At 41.8% G+C, this 14,779-nt stretch overlaps 1 protein-coding gene across 3 annotated transcripts in view; it reads right to left on the bottom strand.

The window, feature by feature from the left end:
• Positions 1 to 14,779, bottom strand: part of cux1b (cut-like homeobox 1b) — a 56,195-nt gene that overhangs the window by 15,387 nt on the left and 26,029 nt on the right. For all 3 annotated transcript variants that reach the window (XM_056375112.1, XM_056375111.1, XM_056375113.1), the window contains exons 4-10: positions 14,682 to 14,760; positions 11,810 to 11,947; positions 9,893 to 10,016; positions 7,238 to 7,314; positions 6,626 to 6,692; positions 1,990 to 2,038; positions 96 to 200 (exon numbers count right to left, since the gene is read on the bottom strand). In XM_056375112.1, the coding sequence (XP_056231087.1) occupies positions 96 to 200; positions 1,990 to 2,038; positions 6,626 to 6,692; positions 7,238 to 7,314; positions 9,893 to 10,016; positions 11,810 to 11,947; positions 14,682 to 14,760 (639 nt within the window). The remainder of the gene's footprint in view (positions 1 to 95; positions 201 to 1,989; positions 2,039 to 6,625; positions 6,693 to 7,237; positions 7,315 to 9,892; positions 10,017 to 11,809; positions 11,948 to 14,681; positions 14,761 to 14,779) is intronic.

Raw genomic sequence — 14,779 nt, 5'->3', positions numbered from 1 at the left:
CAGCCATACACCTCAGGCATTAAAACGGCTAAGCTGATCTTTAGCCTATCAATACCTCTTTGTCAGCCATCCAGTGAATCAGTGAAATGTGTTACCGTGTCGGGGTCGGCCTTGGCCGGGCTGCTGAGCTGCTGGGATTGGTTACTCAAGGACAGCTGCTCTCTGAGTGACTCCGCCTCTCTCTGAGCTGCTTCTGCTCGCTGGAAGGAAAAGGAGAAATGTTGAAGGAAAATCAACTCATCGAGATTCTTACACTTTTTTTTTTGGTGTACACACATTTCTTTAACAATTTTCCACTAGCTCCAGAGGAAAACTGAAAACCTTTAATGCATGTAGATGGAGAGAGAATAGAGAGTGGTAAGACCCAGAAAGCAAAAGTCCTGTTAAGTCCTGTTAAAAGCAGCATGGTACCCCTAATGTAAATTATTTCTTATTGCAACTTAACGGTCTTTGGATGGTGTTTGGAGATAAGATTTTGGGCATTAAACAATAATAATTATCTCAACATTTTTCATCAAAGTATACAGCTGAATTCACTACACTGTACAAGCGATGGGCAAGTGGCAACAAAATACAATCAAATTAAAGGAATCCTTTCCAATACACCATCTTCTTCTACCAGTCAGTTGTGTCTCTGTATGAAAAGGAAGTTCATCCCCTTCCACTACAAACAAATACTGTATATACTACAGAGTGAAGGAGGGCTGAGAGAATGCAAAGTAGAAGTGTAGGATGAGGGCCAAGGGTGGATTTTTCCTTAATTGCAAATATGAAATTAGTCCTGAGAATTGAGATGATACCCGCTGCCTTGTATTTATGGCCAAACTGCCATGCTCCAGTTGGGAATCATCTGCAGCACTGGCCAACTTGCCATCATTAGGAGTTACAGGGAGCCGATTCCACAGTGTTCTTAATTGCAACCATATTGAGAGTTGTTATTGACTGGGTGGGAGTTGGACTGCTAGTCGCAAAAAGAAAAATCCTGTTTTCCATTTTCTCCTTATAAAAGCATATAAAAAGTCTGTGACTGAGCTGGAGGCCATGCTGTCATCCTCTGTAAACCTCAAATCAGAAGTGTGAATAGTGTGTGTGTGTGTGTTTGTGTGTGGCATTATAGTTGGAGCGCTAACCTTTAGGCTAATATTAACATTACATGCCTATGCTACCCCTTTAGCCACAAATCATACTCTTGGGCTAATAATGAAAGTTAACAACAATGACATTAACAGATACCACAGGAATATTTACAACACAAGGGCAGAGGGCGCACTGTGGGGCTTATTTCAGCTGCATGGGTTTAGTAGGTGTGTAATAAAGATGTAAAACAAATAGTAGCTTTCACAGTGATAAGCATGTCATTATTCGTTAATGTAAGACACATTTCACAGATTCTGAGCAGATAAGAATATTTGTATTTTCACAGGACAAAGATTAGGATGTTCTACGCTTTTCTTGTTGTCAAAAAATCCTATTAAAAAAAACAAACCAAAACCAACAGTGCGGTAGGCCGTTTCTCAATAAAACTTTCTCAGTCCCTCTCTGCCCCAAGCCTGTTTGTTCGTACTGAAGATGTAAATCTTGAAAAAAAAATAAAATAAAAAAAATTGGTGCTCTAGTGAATATCTACGGCAGCAGGACTCAAACAGCTGGGCACGTTCAACGTAATGAAGGAACATGTCACCCAGTGCAATAGCGTGACACATGAGGCGTTTATAATAATTTGGAAAACAGTGGAGCTCAGAGGAATAATAATAAATATAGTACAATAATAATAGTAGCGTATATTCATTGTTGGTTTTGAAAGAAAAACAGAATATCACCAGACTAGATCCTTTACATCATTCTATGCAACATTTTTTTTACGATTTTAGTCAAAGCACTCAGTTGCTTTGTCTGTAGTTAAAGAATAAAACTCATGGAGCCTGGTGTGACGGATGATTTGGACGACGCTGTGTTAAAATGTACAGTAAGGATGTTGAGCAGCTTTACCTGATTGGCTCTTTCCAGGTCTGTCATCACCATCTCAATCTCATCGGCCCTGAGAGAGACATTTACTATTACTCCAGAGAAATGCACAACAGAGCATGTGACAGTGCTTTAAAGAGACTCGTTGAAATAGAGCTCACAAATAAAAACAAGGAATGGATAAATGGATAGATGATTCCCAGGAAGAAAAGTACACTCTGCACACAACACGTGTGTGCGAGATTGTTCAGAGAGCACACATTTAGAGAATGCCATTGCCGTGTCCATTAAGCTACTGTCTAAATTTCACCTTAATCCATTGATTGTGAACTCCATAACCCAAACAGCTTGTATGTGTGCGTGCATACATGTATTTAAGTGTGTGTGTGTGCGCCTATGTGTGTGGGTGTGCACATGTAAGCCCCTAAACCCAGGCCACACTAAAACAGAGGGATTACATTAATAGAGCTCTAAGTCCTAATACAGCAGACTAATCTGCTATGAAGCTGTGTGATTGTGTCTGACTAATGGTCTGGATGGTGGCCATGGTTCACTTCTCACTTGCTAGAGGTCAGACAGCAGGAATACATCCCCATAATACCACCTCTCATTGGACTTTGGAAAAATAACTTTTAATAACTCTTTTTCATGAGTGATGTGAACACCTATCGCTTTTCTGCAAACAATGACAGAGATGTGGAAGAAACATTGGGAACAAGCTAAACAACACAGAATTCACACACAATGAATATTAATATTTTTGTGTTAAATTTTCACACCATGAACTGTTGAATTGTCTGAATATGATTACCCTGTGTGTGTGTCTGTGTGTGTGTGTGTGTGTGTTGTGTGTGTGTGTGTGTGTGTGTGTGTGTGTGTACGCACTCCGAGATAAATTATGAATGCATTTCTCCGTATGAGGAAGTTACAATAATCGAATGCATGAAAATACTGACAAAATTTCAAGGCTGGTCTTCAGTGCAGTGCTAAAGAGGCAGCGTGTATGCATGCATGTTTATTTAAGACATTACTCACTGATAATACATGGGCGGCATCGAGTGCAAAGATGTGAGCACATATGTGCACTGCTTCGTGCATTAAGACCTTTTGATTTCACTGCAATCTTTTGATAGTGAACCCAATAACCCACGCAGCTTTTGTGTTTGTGTGTCACAGTATGAGAAACAGTGTTATGTCCCATAGGCTTGAGTACTACTGATTTGAATGTGTTTAACAAAACAGACACAGTTGATATTAGGTCAACGTTGTGCCACAGGCAATGCAGCAAAAAGAATCAGATGTGGGTGGGAGAGCTTTTCACTCTCCGCTTTTATTCTTTCCCTAACAGTTAAAAGGATCTAGTATGCATTTAAGCAACGTAATAGTACACTACTTCACCAGCTTTTATCCTGTCTTAAGCTATATTGTGCCGGACCCACGTGCACGCTCAATTGTGCTCCTGCACACACAAATGTAAGGTCAGTGAGCCAACAAGCCAGAAAAGCTTGTAATGGAGAGCGTTTATGGGTAGTAATGCAACCCAAATACACCACCGCTCCTGCTCCAAATGTGATCATTTAATCAAAGTACAGATGCACAAAGTCTTCTTAAATAACCTTTGGATTTGGCTGTATTTGGGAATTATAAAGGCAAAGCTAGAGGCTGAGCTAGAGGCTGAGGGCCAAAGCAGATCACAGGGAAGGGATTTTCTGCATATCCTGATACAGTCAGTCAGTCGCTGGGCAGGGCAGGAACTGTCCATGGTTAGCCAATGCACCCAGTGGAATTAATTCATCAAACCCAGAACAGTAAAGGGAGGATCCTTCGTAATGATGAAGCCTGATTTTATGCCACCAAAACTTATCTACAAAGCTCTATGCAGCAACCACAGGGAGGAGCTATAGAGCAGATGCACAGCTGCACTGGAAAGACACATACATGCACACAAACAACACACACTCGCACACACTTACACACACTCTTTTGTACCATGAAAGCCAATGGGTGCACCCAGTGACATCAGTGAGTACTGTAGGACTTCTGAAACAAGCCCAGAGCCTCTAAGCTCCTACTGTACTTCCTCCATCTCAGACAGGCCTTTTCATCTCTTATCATCTTCTCTCTCTTGCTCCTCACTCAACTGCTTTTCTCTTCCACCCTCTGCCTGCCTCTATCCTTTCCCCTCAACCCGTTCCCTTCCCATTGCCCTCCACTTTCTCTCCTTTCATCTTTTTTTCCCTCCACCTCCCCTCTCTCATCTTTTGCCCTCTCTTCCTCGGCCTCTGTCCTCGGTGCCAGCAGGATATTCCCCTGATTTAGATTTTCATTTCCCTCCTCTATCACACTCTTATCCCCTCTTCCTCGCTGTAGCCTCCAGCCCCTGGCTCACTTTTTGCCCTCTAGCTTTCATCATTCCATTCCTTTTCTTTCCTTGGCTTTCTCCACATTGCGTTTTCACAGCGTGTTACCTTGGGGATTTCAAGGAGGCTTAAAAAGAAGCTAGCTGTGAGAGTGTGTCTGTGTGTGTGTGTGTGTGTGTGTGTGTGTGTGTGTGTGTGTGTGTGTGTGTGTGTGTGTGTATGTTGTTCGCCATTTTGTGTTTGTGTGTGCTTGAGATGGACACAAGAAAGAAAAGCCTATTGACTGCTGCCTAATTATCAGCAATTAAATGGTTTTCCCAAAATGGTATCAAGCGTTTATACACAGATAAAGCTGCACACAAACACTAAGAGGTGCAGGCACACACGGACACACATACACAGCATCCTGTGGGGCTGGGGATCAATATATCATTAATCTTTAACAGGGACTAAACGGGTAAAACGTGGCCAGCCAGACCCTCACAGCGCCAGCACAGAGAGGGGGCTACGCTACATCTGCAGGCCCGCCTCCCGCTGAAGCTCACACACTCCGGGCACTGCTACATCGACCAAATTCTCAGAGAGTGTGTGTACGTCCGACCGCGTGTGTGTGCGTGCGTGTGTGTATTTTAAAAGGCAGATTACCCAAATGCAGCAAGAGGATGGGGGATTTGTCACGCAATGTCCTCCTTAGTGGAAAGTTTAGAGCAAGTGAGTGTGTGTGCGTATGTCTGTGTTTGTGTGAAAAAGTGCATGATATGGATGCCATTTGTATTTTGCAGAGCCAAAATATATGCAGTCAAGGGGTTAAAAGTTGTGTTCAGCCAAACACTGGCGATTTGCTCAGCCAAGCAGTAAACGGGGGAAGGACTCCAAGGACTGGGAGGGTGCAGGGTTAGAGAGGGTTTGTGTGTGCTTTAAAGCGTTGCATTAAAATTTCAGATCACAGCACGCCACATAGTCAAGGACCCTGACTGCCTCAGGCTCACGAGTGAGCGAATGAGTGTGTGTGTGTATTTGTATGTGTGTGTGTGTGTGGTGAGCGCGTGTGTGAGCGTGTGTGTGGATGTGGGCGGGCATGTGTTTATTAGCTTCTGTAAGCAAATGGGGCCTACTATATGTGTCTTTTCAAAATGTGTTTTCTTCTGACATAAAAGGAAGAGACAAGGACAGAAAAAGGAAGAAGGAAGTGTAAAGAAATGAGAGAAAGAAGAGGAGCAGTGCAATATAGTCGTGAGGAAAGAAAATAAACAGGCAGGGGGGGGCCCCCTCTGATAGACCATGAAACCTATTGATTACATCCATTACACTGCATGTAATATCTTCCTGTGGCCTTTCCTCTTACACTCACAAACGCACAATGCAGGAGATAAACGATAAAGCGGGGGAGCGAGGGAGGTAGAAGAGGGGAAAAAAGTGTTGTGAGGATGAGAGAAGAGGGATTGATCTGTTTTTAACAGCCAATCAATTTAACAACTCTGTTAATGGAGAGACGGTGAGTTTGGGACATGGTAAATGGGGTAGAGGAGAACCTTAAAAGCCAAGTTGATACTCTGTCCTACTTTGTGTATAGGGGGCTTGCAGGATGCCCTTGACCATCTTGGATTTAAGAGTTCACATTTCAAGGAAAGAGAAATCTTTCCTTGAAATGTTTTTGAGGTACACAGATTACCAATAAAACACCAAAGAAACGCTTTGTTTTTCTTTTCAGAATCTGAAACTTTCTGAATGTGGTTCGGACGCTCGAGTAGTTCTGGTTCCCGTCACTCTACCCTGAGGGAATGAGGAGTGTGAATGTCATAAAGTGCCACTTCACAGTGTGGAGTGCTGACATGGAAAAGCTTCTGTTCTCATCCTCACCACTACTATAAGATCAATAATGATAGATACCCATGGCTCAAGTAATTGAAGCTACCTTATCTAACAGGTCCTGTTAGAAGCCTTTGTAGCTTTAAGTCTGAGATCTCAAAGTGACCCTCGGTCGCCTCCCCTCTCTATCGTGACCCTGATGAATCACAGAGAGCTACAACACACACACAAAAAAAAAAAAATCTCTATTTTGGTTTGCTGTGGCTGCAGAATGCATTACAATCCCTGTCAGTATTTACAGTGCGTGGGTAATGCTGGGATTTGGAGGCTGTTGAGCGTTGTGGGATACAATCCAGCTGTTAGGGAGAGAAGGGGGAGTTTCCAGGCAAGGATATTCACTAAACAGGATGATTATGTCAGGAACAGACTATGGAGGAGCCAGAGGGGAAAAGTCACCCACAAACACACACATAGATCAGCAACACACATACTTTGCTGTGGATTCCTCGTCATACTTTGTCTTCAAATCAAATAGCTCGGCCTGAGTTGTTTCAAGTGCTGTAAAAGACGGGAAAAGAGTTAGTTGTGACAAGTTAGAATTCAAAAGAAGAACCTTGAATGCTGTGTAATATCTAAGTATGAACAATATTTTTAGATGGTCCAAAAAATACTCAATCAGCTTCTTACAATGAGCTGCACTCCTACGCGAACACACAATTTTCCGACAAAGTTACAGTAGTTTTGCTTATTTCACACGACAGACTTCTATTTGTGTTTTTGCCTGTGTTTTTCTCACAGGATTAAAGTGATAGTTATGGAGTTATTTATTTATGTTGGCCACTGTCAATCTGATCAAACCACACCCATTTATACTAGATGAAGCAGATTAGGCTTTTGAGTGTTGAACTTAATAAATAATCATTAGGGATGTTATTTCCAAACTTAAGCCATGAATGAACATTTAATGAGGAATACTTGAAATCTGAAACAATTTTTAAGAGGCTTTAAAGCCCGCACCACTTAATTTTCAGTGGTAAAGCTGCCATTTTATTCGAGCTGGTTAAAACAGTACCCAGGTCTGTAAAGACTGAGTATGCTGGTACCTGTCTGTAGGGACTGGGCCTTGTGTTCAGCCTCTTCCAACCTTGAGGACATGGAGTCCTGGCTCTCCTGGAGTTTCCTACAGAGGCAGACAGAAGGTGAGAAAAAGAGAGCAGGGAGCAGAAAGTCACAGTTAAGAGATACTGAGTCAGTAAATCCTGGGTTCACACTTTGTGGCAACTGCAACTATTCTCTATTTTCCCACCATTTCTGAAGTGTTTTCCCCACTAAAATCCTCCCAACACAACCCACTCCTCATTAAGCAGCCCTATTAGGCAGGAATGTCTGGCCACTGGGGCACACACACACTGCAGCCAGGGGGAGAGAGAGAGAGAGAGAGAGAGAGAGAGAGACAGAGAGAGAGAGAGAGAGAGAAGGAGGGGGAGAGAGAGAGTTGAGTAGAGAGGGGGGAGGAGGTGACAGAAACCACAAGGATAAAATAGATTCATTCTTAGCATATAAAAAGTTGGGCTCTGCTGAGAAATTACCACTGCGTGTAAAAACATCAATAATCTAGCACAAAGACGGTCTTTATGGCCCTCTTTGATGCCCCACTTCTCCACCAATCTCTCTCTCCTGTCATCTCTATTTTTCTGCCCTCTACTTCATCCTTTCATCTCTCTCTCTCTCTCTCTCTTTCTCTTTCTCTCTCTCCCTCCTTCCCTCACTCCTTGCAGGGTAAAATGCATCAAAGGTGCCATCCATTTACTGCCCCTCTCAGACACAGGAAGTCAACTCTCTGCAAACAGGAAGGGGCCTATAAAACACTGACGTACAGGAAATACAGTTGGACAATTGATCTTCTACTGTACGTCTGAAAGGGGCAATGAGCTTTAACGCAGCTTCACACAGCAAACACGATGACTGACATGAGGGAAAGTAAGAGGTCTGTAATGTGCATTTAATATACATAATCACCTTAAAATGGGCCAGAGAATTAGCAAAACCATCACTGACAGCAAGTTATTCTCAAGCGTTTTAATGACCGTTATCAGCAAACTGTTTGTTTCATTACATGATTTGTACTTTGGAAGCGGTGGTGCAAATAGAAGCATGTTAACTAAACGAATGACAATTTTTACTGAGAAATTCAGAGACAAACATGTCAAACAGATATCCCATCCAAACAAGCAAAGTTGCAATATTCAAAATATTTCTAAATGATCAATCATCAATGATGAAATGAAAAAATATTTTCCAGTTTACCTTTTTAACTTTTTTCTTTTGAAAGGACGTACCATCTTTTTTTTGTTTTGAAAAATGTGTCTCTATCATTTAGGATTACATCTGAAATCTGTACCTGTTTTGAGTTAATATATCATTGTTATAGCTGCATGGTGTGACACTAAAACCTGCACATTAACATGGTTGGAGATACTCTCCATGCTGTGCTGTTGCTATGTACTGAATTTGATCTGCTTCAGGGACTATGGGTTGACTATTGGTTGAAAGGTTTTGGTCGTGTTTCTTCCTCTCCAAGTTACATCTGAGTTATTACATGTCAATCAGCATTTAACTCCTGCCTACCCACAGTAAAAATATGCTGCCACTTCAAGCCCCGAGGGTGCACCAGCTAATCACATGAGTGCTCATCATTTGGACTCTATTCATCCCTTTAATTCAAAATAGGAGCACATAGTTAACAGTGATTACTACATTTAAGATTGACAGGTCAATTCTACACCTGCACTTAAAAAACAAACTGAATGTGGCTTCACATGATGACCTGGCCACCTTCATATTAATCTGGATTAAGTGAGCAATGTAGGAGGAAAGGCGCCAATGTCTGTTGTAAAGTGGAACTATATTATGGCTGCCTGCATCTTAGGCAATTAGTTTAATTGTCTTTATGTTGAATGGGCTCCTTGCTGGGAATGGACAGTATCAGAGTGACTCTTGGGGCATTCTAGCCTTTGTAAGAGTTAATACATTGTTTCAGTAGTCAGAAAAGTTCTTTTCATATTCCTAAAATATCTCATAGCAGTTTTGAGTTGATTTATTACTGCCACAGACTTCCTGTGTATCAGAAAATCACACACTTCAAAATGCCAATGAAATGGGCTTGAAAAGGAAGTAACCTAGTAAATCAAAGTAAACTTCTTTGTATCAAAATAAAGTGACACCTATGCATAATTTTTGTCATTATATATGTGTGGTGGGTTTCTTTCAGTTGCTGCATATTTACAGAAACAGTAGATTTCTGTGGCAGCAATTATTCCGAACAAAAGGGCTGAAACATATCGTGGTAAAGACAGAAAATAAGAGTCTGAGGTGTTGATTCCCATCAAGGCAAGAATGGCAAGCACCCACATGACAAAAATGCTGGCATTGTCTTTTATGTAGGTTATTTTTCATTCCTGCATTCATCTGCAAAAGGAAGGCAACGTCTGAGAAAAAGCAAGAATTTGTTGATTAAACTGATAACTATGAGAAAAACTCTAAGGACTATTAGCTAAGAAGAAATTATTAAAGCGTGAATAGCTCTGCTAAATAAAGACAGAAATCTTAAACCTATCATTCAGAGATTAGAATCATAGCAGTTATGCCTGAGGGCAAAATGACCCAAAGGTTTAAAATGGCAAAATAATGCAGAGGTTATTACTTGAAACACAGCTGCAGTAGTGCACACACAAACTCACACAGGGGCACAGTTATACCTCTCCTTCTCTGCATAGTCGTTGTGTAGCTGGAGCTGCTTCTCTTGGGCCAGGTTCTCAGCTTGATTCTTCAGGGACTGCTCGTACTCACGGATCTTCTCCTTCAAGGCCTTAATGGTCACCTCTAAAGGAGGGTAACAACAGAACGATTGTTGAGAGACGAGGAGGGAAGAGTTCAAATACTGGCAATTTGCAAAAATATATAGAGAACACACTATAGGGGTTTCCTAGATGTGATAGATGGCAGTGATGACGATAATGCTTTTGACGGGGGAGTTGACCTTTACTTAAGGAACAGCGTTTCATATCCTGCATTCTTCCTCTGTCAGCACAGACCAAGGCCTTGGCCCCTGTGGCTCCTGCCTAATCTTTACATCCATGACTGGTATAGAATATTCACCATTCACCAACTGTAGATATGCTGTATTCATTAGGACTGCATTAGTGCTGAAACCCCATAACTTGCTGACGGCTGAGCTCTGTATGGGGCAGCCTGAAATAAATCTAACACATAACTGGGGTAATAAATAGGCCTCTGTGTGTGTGTGTGTGTGTGTGTGTGTGTGTGTGTGTGCGCGTGTTTCTCAGAGAAAGATATAAGTGAGTGAGACAATGATAAAGAGCATTGCTGCTTGCTGCCTTTGACTGAGGGCTCTTAGCACTTTGTGTGCGCGCGTGTGTGTGTGTGTGTGTGTGATTTAAACTCCAGTCTCACTGCTCTGACACATAATCAATAGAGGAGAGTCCCCTCAGAGCCCTCTTACCCCTTAACTGCTTAACTGAACTTTAAACATTTAGGTTGCGGGGATCAATGGCCCCTGCACTCTTTGTATGTGTGTGTGTGTGTGTGTGTGCATGTGCAAGTGTGCGGGCGGGTCCGTGTGTGTGTTTAACAGAAGTGGGAGTTCCACAGTGTGTTTTGGGGTTTAAATATCCCCCATCTATTGAGGCGGGAAGGAGGGATAAAGGATGAGGGAACAGGAAAATCAATGGCAGAATGGAACCCTGCCGCTATCGAGCTGTTCCAATTAACTCTCACTGAGGAAAGGGGGATTCCAAAACATTCCCCACTCGCTCACTCACTCCTCCTTTTCGACTGAAATTACACCACTTTTATTACTGCTTCTCACTCATCTCTCTGCCTTTGTCAGTTTTTCCATCTTTCTTTACCCTGAGGTAGCCTGTCGTTTTTTATTCATGAAACTGTGCTTCATGTTTTTTTCCCTGAAAACCTATTTGAAAATGTAAAACCTTGTACATTTTTTGTGTTTTTTAAAAATTCATAAGGCATTAAAATATGTTCAAATATGGCTTTTCCCTTTGAAAAGGGCTTTAAATATGTTTCTTTGACCTTACATTTTAACTTAGAAGTTGTCCACATATTATTGACATGCAGACAAAACTGTGACATTGCACTTCAAGTACACCTGCAAAACTGGGGCAAATGATTACTTGTCTCAGTTTTACACAAAAAGGATTTTGCTGCATTTTCACACAAACTTTTTAAATGTTCACATTTGTCACACTGTCATCTACTTTTTGCTACAACCATCATCATCATTTTTCGTAGACAAAATATTTCGAAATGACAGGTAGTTGTCAACCAAAACTGAATATTAAGTTCAAGCTCAGACTTAGCTAAATTCTTCATTTTATACTTGCACACATCCATCCAGCCATTTCACTTTCACTCCAGGTCACTCTGTATGAATTCTCTCATTGTTTACCACCATAGTTTTTGTTTTGGTCACATGGCTGTGACTGGTCATAATGGTAGGAGAGATACCACATATGAGACTGAAATACTGAAACTTTGATATGTGATTATCTATGATTAAATGTGTGGCCTACATCCATGCCCTTCTCAAAGTCAATAAGCTCCCAAAATGTGTGCGTCTGCATGTGTCCCTCTCTAACCTTGGTTTTTGACCTCTGCAAACTCTTTGTTGTAGTCCTCCAGTGTCTCTCGAAGTTTGGTGTTCTCTGTCTCAATGTCGTGCATCCTCTGGAGCTTCAGCTGCAGCTGCTGAGCCAGCTCCAACACAGGTACAGGATCTGGCAGAGACAACACACACCACGTTACCACAGCGAAGAGCAGATTAGACAAACAAAGGCTGCAAAGTGGCATAGTGAGCTAGGAATAACTACATTCAAGGCCCTGGGAGAACGAGCGTTTGCCCTGGTGAAGTGTCCTTGAGCAAGGCAATGAAGCAAGCTGTTAGAGAAACAGCTCCAGGAGAACTGTTCTGGAGCTGACCCTGACCTTTGATCTCCCTGTGGAGAATTACTGGTTACTGCTAGTACCAAAAAATATCACAATTACGAGCTTTATTATGATAACGTGAGTTATATGTACTGTAACTGAAGCATTTGATATATTATTAACTCACACTGGATTATCACAGATTAATCATCAAAGGGATCTGTGTGTGTATATCTTAAGAAACGGTTGTGCAGTAAATTCAACAACAAACATTTCATAAGATGCATTTTTATGTTTATATATTTATATTTCCACCCATATTTTTCTTAATTCAGGTTCAATATGTTTTGTGTGTCTTTTCATTCATGGCTATTAATTGTAATAATTTTTTCCAGTTAGGTTTATTGTTCAAAAATGCCTGTAGTCTTGTATTTACCATACTGTCACCTTTGATAAGAAAATTTTGTGTTCAACTTGAATATATCCTGACATGTATTAATCATGAGCCAAATTTGAAAATTGGCAAACATGTTGTTATTGGATTTGAATTAGTCTCAAATATTGATATCAACCTAAAAAAAATATCCAGTATCGGTCAAGCTCTACTGTAGATACTTAGAAAAACTTTGTGCACTTCAGTGATTAGAAAGAGAAGAACAGAGATTTTATTTGTTTAAAACACACACAGCACTGAAAGGTCATGGATTGTTTTCACATTCTCTATCAACAAAACTGTATCCATAAAGGCAACTGAATGACACACTATCAGACTTTTTATCAACAGAGACTATTGTTGGGTTATGAGATAAACTTTGGTTTTGTACGTGGATAAAGAAACTAATGCGTCAACTGCTGACACAGCAAGAGAATTGGATAAGTGATACCAAAAGAGAGACAGAGACAGTTACATAGATGAGACACATTAACAACAGAGCTTACTGGGCTATGATCAGTTAAAGTGTTTTCTATGATTCCGCTTGAAAGCAAGAAAAAAGAGAAACATGAGAGCAGACAGATGGACAAAGTGAAGCCGTAAAACAGGCAATGCAAAAGGTAAATAAGAGATTAAAGAACCAGAGACAGAAGGAAGAAAGACAACTTTCTGGAGGCATTTTACCAACATCTCTGTGAACACACAGCAGGGTTAACTGTCAGTGTGATGAAGAGAGCCCTGTCAGTCAGGCCAATCACATCTGATTGGTGCTCATGGGTGGCAGACTGGTGACAGGCAGCCAAGAGACGCAGGCGATGCTCATCAGCATGCCAGCTAAAAGAGCAGTTTCTGTGTGTGTGTGTGTTTATGTGTGTGTGTTGTACAGATAAGAGGAACTGACAGCTTACAGCTGGGGGTAAGGGCTGTGTGTGTGTGTGTGTGTGTGTGTGTGTGTGTGTGTGTGTGTGTGTGTGTGTGTGTGTGTCTCATGTCTGACGCAGTTAGATATCTTAACTATGCTAATGAGAGATCAGCAGAGAACGATTGGGGAATTTCATGCTGATTTTATGCTGTCAAGGTGACACACCATGCAGGGCTAAACTCTGACACACACACACACACACACACACACACAAACACACACACACCTTGTCACAAACACATTTAAGTGCACACTTGCATAGAGTCTCATACAAATATACACAAGTACAAACAAACAATCAATTGGAACAATAACTGTATACCCTGAATTTGGACTCCTATCTGCCTAGGCACCCTTGAAAATCAACTTTCTCTCCGTCTTATCAAACCTTTGTCCTTCACATAGGCCCCTCTCCAAATCAACTGTACAGCTTGTTAAAAGCAGTTTGACTTGTGGGCCACTGGTGCTGAACACTCTCGCCAGACACCTTTAATCTAAAGCAGAGCACACTGGGCTGACTAACCAGGCCTTCAGCTGATAGAAGACAGAACAAAACACACTGTTTCCTCTTTCAAGACTGCTGCATTAGTCAGGCTGGTCTGTGTCTGTGTGCGTGTGTGCATCAGGCATTACATCATTGTCTCGCTGCAAGTTAAGAATAGCCCCGTCAGAGCTGGCGCTGACTTATTGGGAGCAGTACAATCCAAAGATATTACTGTAGGTCTATCCATGTGGGAATATTATGACCTCCTTACGCTATAGATGAACTCAACTCCTCTCTCATTCCTACATACAAGGCCCCTACAGGGCTCCCATACAGCTGAAAATCTCCAACCAGTAGCACTGTGGCTGTGTGTGTGTTCTGTAACACCCTGTGCTGCGTGTCCCTCCTAAGCCTCAGTGTGCTGAACGTGACTGCTCATGAGTGCACTTCGCAGCAGCCAATCATGGGCGCACTTGTCATCCATATCAGGATGCACCTTCTGTTAAGACCCTCTAAAGGCTACACTAGTGGGGATGATCTCGTGGGGACATATTAAGGCGTTGCACACGCCTGGATGCACAGTGAAGGAGCACCAGAGGGATGGTGTCATACTTTTTCTCTTTCCCCTGTTGGTGCTGTCTGCATGGATAAAAGGGGTCTCTTGTTCACGTTTTTGGACTCAAGAGGTGTCTAGACAAACACAGACAGACATGCACACACAGCACACACCTTAAACACAAGTCTTACCTGGGACATCGATTATTTTCTTGTACACGTTCAAGAAGGCGGCCTCTGCTTCTTTACTTCTCTTACTCAAGGCATCGATCTGGAAAGAAGAATAAGTA

Source organism: Seriola aureovittata, chromosome 4 (assembly GCF_021018895.1).
Source record: "Seriola aureovittata isolate HTS-2021-v1 ecotype China chromosome 4, ASM2101889v1, whole genome shotgun sequence".
Lineage (NCBI taxonomy): Eukaryota > Metazoa > Chordata > Actinopteri > Carangiformes > Carangidae > Seriola > Seriola aureovittata.
Note: the sequence above shows the minus strand (reverse complement) of the source record. Positions and strands in the feature narration are given on the sequence as shown.